At 39.6% G+C, this 14,006-nt stretch overlaps 1 protein-coding gene across 1 annotated transcript in view; it reads right to left on the reverse strand.

Annotated features, from left to right (window-relative positions):
• The window catches only part of CC2D2A (coiled-coil and C2 domain containing 2A), a 139,702-nt gene extending 127,798 nt beyond the window's left edge, over positions 1 to 11,904 (reverse strand). Inside the window, exons 1-4 of the mRNA XM_043969640.1 lie at positions 11,224 to 11,904; positions 9,885 to 10,133; positions 4,874 to 4,922; positions 2,486 to 2,566 (exon numbers count right to left, since the gene is read on the reverse strand). Of these exons, the coding sequence (XP_043825575.1) occupies positions 2,486 to 2,566; positions 4,874 to 4,912 (120 nt within the window). The 5' untranslated portion in view covers positions 4,913 to 4,922; positions 9,885 to 10,133; positions 11,224 to 11,904. The remainder of the gene's footprint in view (positions 1 to 2,485; positions 2,567 to 4,873; positions 4,923 to 9,884; positions 10,134 to 11,223) is intronic.
• Positions 11,905 to 14,006: the final 2,102 nt, after the last annotated feature.

A 14,006-nucleotide genomic window follows, 5' to 3' on the forward strand; every position in this document is an offset into this window, starting at 1 on the left:
CTGCTTAAAATATGGATGTCCCCACTTGTAGGGGGGATATAAGAAAGCACAAAACAAGGCAAGACTGTTCCCAGGTTTAAAATAAAAGCATTGCGAATCTCTTTAGAAGTGCCCAAGCATCTTCTCCTCAGCACTCGATTCCTAGGGAAACTACTCACTGTTTCCCTCTCCCACTCAATTCTCCACATGTCTGAGCAGGAATTGGGAAAGCAGTGGGTGGAGAAGACATGGAGATCTCTCTCAGTGCTTCCCCCTACCCTCTACACACCTTACTTCTGGGCTTCCTGTACTCTGCTCCTTTGCTTAGCCCCACTTAACCCCCAAACAGTGGCTGTTCCTAGCCAAGATTCCCTTTTACACTTGCAGTAGATCCTAAGGACTAGAGATCCCTTCTCTTCCTGCCTACAACTCCCTCCCCTCTTTTCCCTCACAAATCACAGGCTCCTTATATGAACCCTGAGCTGCTTGGGCTTGGAAAGAAATTGCCCTCAGACGAGCTGGAAGCTGTAGGAGTCAAGAGCATCAGGGGCTCTTTTCCCCAAGTGGCAGGCACTGTGAGCCAAGCACATCTGGGGCAGTCAGTGTCGCTAAGCTGCTCTGTGCTCCCTCCCCAGACCCCATCAGATTTTCCCAGCCAGCTCGCTTCCCTCTGTCCTCACTTAATCTGATCGGTGCCCAGGCTAACCCAGCCCCTAGGATGCCAGAGACATCACGTGCTGCTCAAGATGGCGTCCCCTGCCTCCCCGAGGAGCCTGGATTCTACAAAGCTCACCCTGTCTCCCTGCTCCAGGACAAAAGAGTCGCGCTTTCTATGGACCCTGTAGATCGTATCTTCTCTTAAGCCTTTTACCTTCAGTGAGGTTGTTCACAGCCAGAGAAGATGCCCTCCTGGGTTCTGGGGAGAGGGGATGGATTATCAACTCGGATCCTGGGTGGCGGGATTTCTGTCCCAGCTGAATCCAACAAAACAGTTAAAAAAAGGACAAGGGAAATCTCAGCACTCGATGTGGAAAACAGAGAGAGTCCCATGGATTCTTAGGCCTGCACTGCCATCTATAGACCATTTTTGTTTGTGGCTGGCAGGCCACTGCAAAGAACTTTCCTCTCTGCCTAGTATATTCAATCAATCTTTTGTGAAATGATACTCCTGGGCACTGATGGGAGTAAGAGGCATGGGGCTCTAAGGCCAATTTCAAAAGGTATTTCCTGCACCCATTGTTCTAGGAATGATGATGACGACGACGATGAGGCGGAGGAGGAGAATAATGGTGAGGACGCTAGTTACATGCTGAGATATAAAGTTAAAATTCATGGGTAAAATACTAAAAATAATGACAATGTTAATACGTTAAGGGACCTGTGATCTCAATGAAGTACAGATCACAATTCATCAACACCTCCTAATCCTGTATGACTTTTACCCATGTCCTACTATAAATCCTCAACAAAGGCTCTTCTCAACATACTAGAAGCCTTCCTCTGGCCTATGGCTTCTTACTCTTTCTATGTCATGCATCTCTTTGGCAGTCTGGCGAAGCCCTTCTCAGAATAATATTTTTCAGTGTGTGGGATAAAATATATAGGATTACAAAAGAAACCAATTTTATTGAAATAAAGATATAATTCTTCCTCAACCAACCTCACAGACTCCTTGCAATCTAGCCATGGGTCCCAAGGTGAAGAACCCTTTCTCTAGGTCTCTTGGTTGCCAGATATCCAGATTATTATACAGAATTGGATGGACAGTCCAGAGAGTTAATTGATTACCATACAAATCTTAGACAGACCCTGAAAGTGAACAATGAACTGAGTCCAGAATTAAATATGAGGAAGAGAGCAAATTGGGTTGTATTTGAGGAATTAGAAAGTGCTTTTAAGCTTTTCCATGAAACAAAACCCTGCCATTTCTCCTGGGGGTAGAGTCAATGTATCATAGTGGATAGAATATCTGGCTTTTAGTTAGAAAGCCCTCAGTTCAAACCTTGTCTTTGACACTGTGTGATGCTGGAAAAGTCACAAAGCCTTGGTGAGTCTCAGGCAATTCCCTAAGGTTTATTTTCAGTCATACGTTGGTTAAGGCTCCAGTAGCATATAGGGTTAAGGTCTGGTAGATAGATAGATATCTGGATTTGTGGAGGGGGACTCCTCAACCACATATTCAACCACAGACCTCTCATGTATCCACAGATTCTGGTAATGCAATACAGATACAAATCATACAATTGTCATGGAATCCAGATTGCAGACCACTCAAAGGGCGATGGAGAGCTATGGAGTGGGTCTGAAGAGGCTGTAGTGTATTCCTAATGAAGGCCACTTGCATGAAAAAAGTGAGAGTTATAACCAGAAAAGTAGGTGGTTTGGTTTGAAAAGCAAGGGACAATGGAGGAAGAGCCCATGTGCTGTGGTGGTACCCAGAGGATGCTACAACATTGTTAAACATTAATCAAAAGAAAGACAAATGTCAGAGTAGTGATAGCCCTACCTGTTTCTTTCTTCTTTGTTTTTGAACTTTCAACTTTTTCTTCAGTTTTTCTGCCTCTTTATCTTCATTTTCAACAAATTCCTTTGTCCAAAAAATAAAAAATGAAAAAGTTGAAGTGCTATAGGTTTATTTGCTTAAATTTAAAACAATTTAACAGGGAAATATCTAGAACTGTTATTTTTTAAAATTCAAAACAAAATCACAGCAAAGATGAAAAGGCTTTGGCCATCTACTTCATTTTGTTAGCCTTTGTTAGGAAATAAGAGACTATATACCTTTCTGAACACAATTACCTCTCTCATCCCTGCCACTCCACCACCATCAATGCCACCATCAATATTGGCACCATGTGATCTGTGATCAGATCCTGGCTCTGTCACTTAGTAGCTGTGTAATCTTAGGAGAGTCACTTAATTCCCCTGAGCCTCAATTTCCTCATCAGTAAAATAGCAGAGTTTGATTACATGACCTTTAAGAATCCTTTTTTCTAGCATTTTGTAATTCCATTAATTTTTAAAAATTATTCAGTGGGCTGTACAAAACCATACTGTATTCTTGTATGTGTGCACTCTCTCTCTCTCTCCTGTATCTCCCTCTCTCCATATCCATTATAAATATATATGTATCGGGGCAGCTAGGTGGCGCAGTGGATAGAGCACCGGCCCTGGATTCAGGAGTACCTGAGTTCAAATCCGGCCTCAGACACTTAACACTTACTAGCTGTGTGACCCTGGGCAAGTCACTTAACCCCAATTGCCCCCAAAAAAGAAAAAAAATAAATATATATGTATCTATTACATATATACCTACCTACCTACCTACATATATATGGATAGATTAATTCATCACTTTATATTAGATCATAGGATCAGAGATCTAGATCTTAGACTTCATCTACTCCAGACTTTTTATTTTGCAGATGAGGAAACAGGCTCAGGGAGGTTCTAACTCACCCAAGATAGTGTATTGTAAGATCCTTAAGGACAGAAACTGTCTTTTGTCTCTTTTTGTATCCCTAGCACTTAGCATAGTACCTGACATTTAGGAGGCACTTGATAAATGTATATTGAATTATTATTAAATATATTTTATAGATACATGTATGTGTATATTACACATACACACATATACACACATACACACATGTGTGCGAGTGTGTGTGTGTGTGTGCGCGTGTGTGTGTGTGTGTGTGTGCCCTTGTAGCTTAGAGGGGAGGTTTAACCCAAGGCCACTTGAATACAGAACCAGTGGTCTTTCCACTGTACCATGTTGCTTTCTGTCGTAGATGGGTTCACAAAAATTTTTATGCTAGTAGATGTTTTATCAGTCACCTCATAATTTGCCTTTGGCCCTACAGATGTTTATCCAGACTGCACAAAAATTTCTCTGGCCCTTTTATTCAGGACAGATTCTGGGACAAGCATCCTGGTTGGTAGGGAAAGTTTGTAGTTTTGGAGAGTTAATAATAAAAGCACTTTAAATCCTTTGATCCTTACTACACTGCTCTGAGGCAGGTCCTAGGCACTGCTTCAGGGGGAGGTGAGAAAACTTTCTGGGAGTGAACAGAGAAGTTGTTTTGACTCCATTGACAGAAAAGGAGGAGCCATAATGGGAAAGCAATAAACTTGCTTGTGGAACTTAGGGGAACTGAAATGGGAGGGCAATTTGCAGCTGTCTTGGGGGGGCAAGAAGAGGAAGAAGAAATAGGAGGAAGTGAAGGACAGTCTCCTCCACAAAACCATAGAACATAAGAATTTGAACAGGCCTTAGAATTCAACCCTCATATTTTACATATAAGGAAACTTAGGTCTAGAGAAGGGAACTGACTTGCCTAAGGTCATACAACCAGTACAATTTCTGTCTTCCAATATTCAAGAAATAAAGAGATAAACTTTCTGAACATTCACATTAATTTTAAACTTTTTGAGGACAGGGACTATTTTCTATTTGAAAAAATGGTAGCAATATTGTTTAACAGCCTACTTCCTTGTAAAATCGTAAAACATGTTAGAATTGAGAATTATTTCCTCTTTTCCCAAATTCTTAGTAGAGACAGGCATGTGCTGGGGCCAGCTTGAACATACTTGAGATTGTTAAATTTTCAGTGAGAATGTTTATACTTTGGAAATCTGGGAACACTAAATCAGGGCTTGTTTTCTTGCTTTGTTGACTGTCGAGACTTAAGAAAGTGATGGAGAAAATGTTAGTAGAGATTAAACTCAAAAGAAGGTCAGTCCCTACCTGAGAGTGAGTTGTTAAACATTTACCAGCATAACCCTGAGTAGAGAACACTCTGTACATGGTAGGTGCACCAGAAATAGCCATTCATTGTTAGGGCGATTTCTTCACTCACAAAGAACCTTAAAAATCACATAAGCATTTACTTACCTCTGAGATGATTTTCAGTTTTTCTTCTTTGTGACTCATTTCTGGATCCCTGACAAACAAAGTAAAAACAAAGGAATCAGGTATCACGTGTTATTGTTGTTTAGGAAGCTTGAACTGAGTATGACTCAGGTTGGATGTTTGTGAAACATTAGTAAGAATACTAGAAAATTAAAGGGCTAGATCATCATCTGTTCTGGTAGGACTACAGCTAAACCACAGCTTAGAGTTTGTTAAATTTACCTAATTTAGATCGAAAATTAATTCCATGATCCTCTTTGATAAATGGGGGCAACTTGGCCAACTCCTCTAACTTATACTGTTCTTCCTTCTTCCCTGCTCCCACTGCTGTTCGGCCAATACAGGTTCATCTATGTGACCATTACAGTATCACTCTAAAATGTTTTCCTTATATTCTCTTCTTCTCCCCTTTCCAATCTATCTTTCAGATTAGTCTTTCTTATGGAGATATCTAGTTATGCAATTCTGTTAAAAAACCAAACTTTTGGCGACCACTTATTGCTCCAGGATAATATATGAACTTCTTAGTCTAGCAGTACTAGACCCACTCTTCCAAATCTCACTAAGCCCTCCTTTCACTCCATTTCCCTTCTATTTCAACCAAAAAGGACAATGAGTTGGTCCCTAAACTCAATATGCTTTTATTCAATTCCAATCAATGAACATTTATTAAACACCTACTATTTGTAAGACACTATGTAAGGTGCTAGGGATACAAAGACTCCTCACCCCTGAAGAAAAACAATACCTGTCCTCAAGGTGTTTACATTCTACTGTAGTGTGGAAGAGGGGCACAACACATAAACAAATAAGCCAAGACAAAATAATTTAGGAAGGAGAGAACACTAAAAAACTAAGGGGATCCAAAAAGACTTCCAGTGGGAGGTGGCACCTGAGTTGATCTTCGAAGGAAGCTAAAGATTATAAGAATTACCAGGAGACCAATATCCACAGTGACTATAATAATGCAATTGAAAACAAAAGTGAAAGGCAATTTTACTAATTGTAATGACCGATCTTGGCTCCAAAGACCAGATAATAACTTCTCTCCTCTTGGTAGAAGACTAAGGGTGCAGACTGTGAACACTACACTGTCAGATGTAGTTGCTGTGCTGGTTGGTTTTGCTTGCTGTTTTCTATGTAACAGGGGAGAGTTCAATGACAGAGAAGAGATATCAGGTAAGAAATGTAATATAGGGGACAGCTAGGTGGTGTAGTGGATAAAGCACTGGCCCTGGATTCAGGAAGACCTGAGTTCAAATCTAGCCTCAGACACTTGACACTTACTAGCTGTGTGACCCTGGGCAAGTCACTTAACCCTCATTGCCCCGCAAAAAAGAAAAAAGAAATGTAATGTAAAAACAAGAGGTATCAATAAAAGGAAAAGAAGGGAGAATTATAAGAGAGGAAAGGAGTAGGATTAAAGGCAAGTGAGACAGGGAGCTAGAACATGATAAAGTATGGTAGAGAACCTTTCACAAATGCCCTAGGTGTCATTCAATAACACCCACTTCATAAATTGTCAGTGACTCCTCTAGTTCATCTCTTTGGTGAAAAGCTGTACACAATTATTTCTTTTCTTCAAAGGAAATTTTATTCCAAGATAATGAACTCTTCTTGATAATACACATTCCCAAGGCATTCTTATCACTTAATGTGGTTTGCTTCCCTCTACCTGCCAAGATTCTAATACTGAAAGACCCTTATCAGCCAGTTAGTCCTTTCTTCCCCATCTCATCCCCTATCTCCCCCTTCCCATTATATTCACCATACTTCCCATTTTCCCATGGCTCTAGGGCTGGGATTCTCTAAGTGATTTGGACACAGAATAGTCTTGTCTTGCTAAGCATTGATAGAATCAATGAGTGCTTCTCCAGTGCCTCAGAATGGAAAAAAGTCAGGAAAATCTTGGAGGAACCAATGTTAGAAGGAAGACTTGAGAACTCTGATAAATGCAATGGCCAACCGTAGTTCTAGAAGACAGATTATGAAGCAAGCTACCCACTTGTTGACAGAGATGATGGACTCAAGATGGAGAATAAGATGTACTTTTGGATACAGCCAAAGTGGGGGTTTGTTTTGCCGGACAGTATATTGATTACAAGGGTTTTGTTTTTATCCCTACTCCCATCCTCAATTTGGAGGAGGGGAAGAGAGAACAAGGGGGAAAATAAAACCATAAAATTTATTTTAGAAGAAGATGGGGAAGTGAAACCTACTTTTATATCAAAAACTGTCTCACAATTCTTTTTTATACATGCATAATTTCACATTTAATAGTTGAGAGACAAAATTAAAGCTGGTAGTAATTTTTTTTCACAGAATCATTATTCCTATCTCATTGAACAATGACAATCCAAATTGGAATGGAATACCCTGGGAAATGTCAGCTCATTTTTCTTTTTCTACCCCTTCCAGAGCTATACATTTGTCACTGATCCCTGATGAGTTTTCCCCCACCCAAAGCGTTTTAGGGGTACTATAGGAGATACTCAATAAACATCCACTGAACTGATGAACTGATTTGGAAAACAATTATTTCACTTCTCATCATTTAATAGCAGAGATTGTAAACACTCGAGAGAAAAAGTTTAGTACCCAGTTACTATCTAGAACATCCAATTTATATCAAAACTACGCGCTATGGAGGTAGGATAACATAGTTGATAAAGAGCTGGTCTAGAGCCAGGAAGACTTGGATTCAAATTTGACCTCTGACACAAAGTGACTGAAACATAATTTGTCCCTGGACATATCGCAACCTCTCAGTTCCCCAAATAATTCTTGGAGACTATAAGTTACAGAGACGATGCATAATCGTTTCTGTCTTTGGAGCTGCCACAATGGGAGTTCCCTATATTAATGAAACCACAGAACTGGACCCTCCGAAATCATATCGAGATAACAAAAATATTTTTATACTTCAAATCTATAATTCCACCAGTGTGAGTATTTATTTCCTCCACAACTTTGGGAGGAGATCTTTAGGAATTGCTACAGTTCCAAAATTTATCATCCTTCAGCCAACATAGTGGTGAGCATCTTCCAACTCAGCCAGCTCTGTGCTCAGACACGAAACATACATTCTGTCCCTGGGTCCATATGCAAAGCTTCCTCAAATTCAAGTCTGATCTTGCCATTCCTCTGCCTGTAAAACGGCATAAACACATATAAGGTTGGCATTTAAAACCTTCACAATCTGGCTCCAGTCTATTTTTCCAGGTGCTTTACATATTACTTCCATTCATGTGTCCCCATCTCATAATCAGACTAACCTACTTGCTTTGCTGTTCTCTGTAATCAAAGTTCCATCTTCTGTCTCATAGTTGGAATGCTCTTTCTGCTCACACCTCTGCCTCTTGGAATACACAGCACCCTTATTGGTTCAGGCCATGTGACATTTTCAACAGGGTACCTTTCCTGATCTCCTTAATCATGAATGCTCTCTTCCTTTTCAAATTATCATGTATATATTGCTTACCTCCTATATCCCCTGGTAAGAGGAAACTTGATTTAGTGGCTAGTAGGCCCGCCCCCTTGACTATGTGACCCTGGACAAGCCACTTAACTTCTCAGGGCCCTGGTCAATTTTCTAAGACTAAATTGCAGAAGAGGTGCTGATCTGCATCAGTAGATAGAATTTGCTTAGGAAGAGCTTCTTACAATTGATGTAATCAGGTCTAGCCCTCTCCCTTATCTCTCCCTGTAGAATATATTCTCTGTAAGGGCACTGTTTCTAATTTTGTTGTTGCATCCCCAGTACTTAACTCACTATCTCGCACATAGTAGGTACTTAATTTAATACTTCATAGTGTGGATTAGAGATATGATGCCTTGGACTCTTCTAGGTTAGCCTTTGACAACCCAGTGCCACCTATATTAGTGGTATAACACAAATATATTTAATAAAATATAATAATTTTACTAGAATATAAAAGTCATACATTCATACATATACAGTAGAGTGGATATAGAGCTGGCCTTGAAGCCAAGGAGACTTGGGTTCAACTCCTAACTCTGATATATACTGGCTGTGTGACCCTGAGCAAGTCACTTAACCTCCCAGGGTTATAAACAAGGCTCTAAGACTTTTTTACAAAACGATTTTGTAATTACATTGGTAGAAGGAGTTTTCTCACCCAGAAGTTCCCTGTATCAGTGAAATGAAAGGTCCAATCCCTCTATTCCCAATAGTTTTCTCTGTAAACAGTCACTTTATATGTAAATATATATGGTACACACATCTATGTATGTAAATAATATATACATAGGCATATATTACATATGTACACACAAAGGGATGTATATGTAGTGATTTGCATTACTATTTTGGCTGAAGTATACATATGTATCAATACATATGTCATATATAATATACATAAACAATAACACACATATTATCTGTATACATACACATCTTAATAACACTGTTCCTACAGAGGAAAAAAGTCATTTAAAACTGCATCTAATATATTATTTTTGTGTCTGTTCAAAATAACAGGAATAACCTTTTGGATGATGGTTATAAGGCCCCTTGCTCTAATTACTGCCAAGAAAAATGATGCTCCATGTACCCGGGGCTTCCCATCAAATATCCCTCCTTCTTAAGTGAAGATACAAAGGCCTGAGGCTACACAATATACTGAAATATTTCCATCAAGTTACAAAATAAACTGAATAGCTAGTAAGGGAGCACAGAAATAGGCCTTGAAATCAGTGCTGAGAGTCAGAGTAGCTGCCTGCATTTCCCGCTTACAAAAATCAGGTACCAGATTTGAGCTAAATCCAAATCGTCTATGATCACAGAACTTGGAATCGTGCCACATTCTTTTCAGAAGCAAAACCACCAGGAAACATGAAGCAGGGCATGTAGAATTCATGAAACCCACACCCTGTTGTACTCAGGTAGGCTGAATCCTGGACATCTGTGCTGCAAATCTGAGAGTGTCCCCGGGTTCATGGCTGTGAGCATGTTTATAAATGCCTTCTTTACCTGTAAGAACTTTACTCAAAGCCCTGGAAAGGTTCACTTCTCTTAAGCCTAGAGACGAGAGCAGAGTGTGCAGTCTTTGTGCTGAATCTTCTAACGGATAACGGCTGGAGTCAGGACAGGCTTTCCTTAGGCTTCACTTCCGAAGTTGTAAGAAGCTGCTCACATAACAAAAACTGCCAGCGTAGCAACGCCTGTTGCTAAGGGAGGTCACGTAGATTTTTTTTTTAAAGTGACAGCTTACAAGGAAGTCTTTTATGGGAAGCAAAGGGAAAAAAACACATATTGGGTAAAGAGAGGAGCTGATCCAACTGGAAAAGAACAGAGACCAGACTCAGACAGGAGACAGAGGGAGGGACACAGAGCAGCCAAGATTCAGCCCCCCCTCCCCCTCCCTGGCTTTCAAATATACAATGTCATAAGAGTTTATTCTAGAAAAATTAATAGTCCAGTTCAGACAGATTCAGGGATTTGGGAATTCAGAGTGGTGAGGGGTCTCTTTTCTGACATCAAGGTTTTTATTTAGGATTTTTCTGGAGCAAAATTTTTTTCCCTCTTGTGCTGACTCTCTGTTACCCAGCCTGCTTCTCAGTTGTTTCTCCTTACTGTCAACTGATTTGCATTCATTAATATGACTATCCACCCAAGCATAGTAAGGAAGGTGGATTTTTTTTTTGAAGGTGGATATTTTTAATCCATCTTCCCTAGATTAGATCCCATCAATGTATCAGATTTTGCTGGTAGGGCTATTCCATAGTGCAAATTGCAGTGTGTCATCCTCTGCCACTGTTATCCACCCTCTCCCCCAAATCCTCTGATAAGAGCCTAGTCAACATTCTGGGGCCTTTCTCTAACACTCTTGACATTGATTGGATACCAAGAAAACACCAGCCTTTCTATTGTTTACTCTGGGGCCCATTTTCTTTTCTGGTCATGTGTCTCTTTGATGATAGGAGGATGAACAGGCTGCACCCAAAGCCTATATATACAGACATGCCTACATACACACATAGATAGTGTGTGTGTATATACTTGTGCAAGGTTGCAAGGTCACATAGTGAATGACTAGTAGAATCATAAGTCTGGTGCTCTTGGTGTACTGGATAAAGTATTATCAGTGACTTATAGGAATATAAAGAGTCTAGAAAAAGAAATCTGAAACTTTGAATCCTAAACTACTTTTAAAAATCATATATAAGCCTTAAAAAGTGGCTCCTAAATAGCTTCACAATTGATATTAGCTGTGATGTTAATCTATTGTGTGAATTGATTTATTGTGACATGTCTCATTCTAAACCACTTCAATAGGTAAGGCTGAATGACAGCAATAAAATTCAGTTACCTTTGGAGAAAACAGATTTAAGAGGTGTGATCCTCCTCTTCTTCCTTCTTTCCTTCCATAACCATTTACTAAAGATAAATTTTCTTAGCATGGCCTATTCTCTGACCATCTTCCACCTCATGAGAAACTTTGAGTTCATTCAAGGGGGTCCCCTGCTCTGAGAGATGAGATTTTTGTCTTGTTTTGCTTTGATTCAGATCTGCAATGCACAATCTTCTCATCATGCCCACATCTGGTTTCTCTCCTCCCCATTCCAGTATGGCTTCATGTGTTGTCTTCCCCCCTTAGAATGTAAGCTTCTTGAGGACAGGGACTATATTGTTTTCTTGTATTTGTATTCTCAGTACTTAGCACAATTGTTGGCACATAGCCAAGCATATTAAATCCTCTGTCTGTCAGTCTGCCTGCCTTTCTACCTGTCCATCCATCTGTCCTTCTGTCTATCTGTATAATACTGTGCTGGGTGTTCCCTGTTTTCAAAGAGTCTATCATAGATTACATTGTAACATCAATATTTTTTTTGGGGGGGCAGTGAGGGCTAAGTGACTTGCCCAGGGTCACACAGCTAGTAAGTGTCAAGTGTCTGAGGCCGGATTTGAATTCAGGTCCTCCTGAATCCAGTGCCGTGCTTTATTCACTACACCACCTAGCTGCCCCTACATTGTAACATCTATCCTCTACATAATTATATTTCTGGACCACAAATTGTTTCATTTATTTTAAATGATTTTTTCCAACTATTGTTAAATACCATTTGGATATGCAGGAAATGCTAGGTAGTATTCAAAACATATAGGCAGACTCTAGAGCTAGAAGGCACTTTAGAGTTTGCCTAGTCTATATGACCCTCTCACTTTAAAAAGGAAGTCATGACATCTAGAGAGGCTAAGGGATTTCCCAGTGGCCTCTGAGTTAATTAGGGTTTGAATGTGGAATTTTATCCAGAATGCACAACTCCAAGCAAAGTGGTCCATCAAGAAAGTTACAAACTCCCAATGGTCCATGTCCTCTGTTAGTTTATACAAAAAGATGGAATGCCATATGTGCTTTCATGCTTTGACCTACATTTCCATGGAGAGCAGCACTTTCTCCACTTGTACTGTTTGTGGTTTATCAAATATATTTTGTACATTTAATTATCCATGCTCCTTCTTTCATTTTATTTGTACCTGAATTTTTGCTCTTGAGTGTAGCAAGACCTGTTATGCTTCTTTTGAAAGATTTATGCAATAAAATTACTTTTTTTCTGGCTACCTGGGGCAGTTGTGATATAGCAAGAAGAACAATGAACTTGGAATCAGACAACCTGGGATTCAGTCCCAGCTCTGACCATTATTAGCTCTATAAACAAGAAGATGAGTTTCTCTTGTAAAAGGATGCAACTTATTCAAAGGGAATAGGATAAGTCAGAGGCTGGAGGTGGTAAATAGCATTGAATGTTCCTTATTGAAAGAAATCTGGGAAACAGAGGGGAAAAACATAGTAAAGAGAATTTGTGTGAAGATCAATAAAGCAAGAAATAAAAGTGATACTGGCATTAGACTATACTATGGACCACTTGGATAGAAAAAAAGATATAGGCAATAGATAAATGATGGATTTTGAAAATATATCACAAGGCTTGCAGACATGATAAAATAATAATGATGACGATTTTCAATTGTCAAGACATCTACTTGAACTTTCTCTGGCCAAAACAGCAAAGCAGTTAATGATTCGTTGACTTTCCTTCAATAATAATTTCATTCTACTAAAGGTAAAAAAATCAATGAGAGTGACTTACCTTCTGGACCAATGAGGATGAGTTGGTTTCCAGAGTGGAAATGAAGGAAAATTTAGAGGAAAATAACTACACCTTCTTGGATTTTGTGATAAAGGAGAGGAAAGCTAAGCATAGTCTGTCTTGTACCTTAGATTTTAGGAGAGCAGCTTTCAAAGGATTCACAGAAGGGTCAGGTAGGCTGCCATAGGTAAAATTCTAGAAGGGAAGTCAGACCTGGAGTGATGAGGGGCTCTTGAGCAGGAAACTTCAAAGGATGAAAGAGGGAATTTTGATGACAAAAAAGAGGATTTGTCCAAACATACAAATATAGATTTTCAGGAGACACATCAACTAACTTAGAATTTTAAAAGCTAGGGGCTTTTATAGATCATAGGAGCAGGGTCAGGAAATAGAGGATTAATACAAAAGGATCCTACAGTCCTATACATAGTGTTAGGAGTGTTAAAGATCAAAATAAATGGAAAACTATTTTGTGGCAAAGAGGAGGACCAAAGGAGGAAGAAGAGAGATTTTCAGGGTGTATGGAATGATGATAAAAGATAATAGCGAGAAGCTTGAATGGCTCATTTGTTATATTACTCAGTTTTCATTGAATTAAGTTGAGTTGAATTTGTTTTGCTGAGGACAGTGATCTTTGGATTAGAAAAGAGTGCAAAAATGGTTAATGGGGAATTTATGCCCAAGATAAAGCGAGGAGATAGTAAGATAGCACTTAGGGGGCATCTAGGTGTCAAATGGATAAAGCACCGACCCTGGATTCAGGAGGACCTGCGTTCAAATCTGGCCTCAGACACTTGACACTAGCTGTGTGACTCTTTAACTCTTATTGCCCTGCAAAAAAAGAAAGAAAGTACTTAGCTCCCCTGGTGAATTTAAATAACCAATATCATATGATTATAACCCAGAATACTAAAAAAATTTTCATATGTGACAGAGGAAGCACAGTGGATAGAACACAGGCCCTGGAGTTAAGAAGAACTGAATCTGGGGCAGCTAGGTG

This window comes from Dromiciops gliroides, chromosome 6 (genome assembly GCF_019393635.1).
Source record: "Dromiciops gliroides isolate mDroGli1 chromosome 6, mDroGli1.pri, whole genome shotgun sequence".
Lineage (NCBI taxonomy): Eukaryota > Metazoa > Chordata > Mammalia > Microbiotheria > Microbiotheriidae > Dromiciops > Dromiciops gliroides.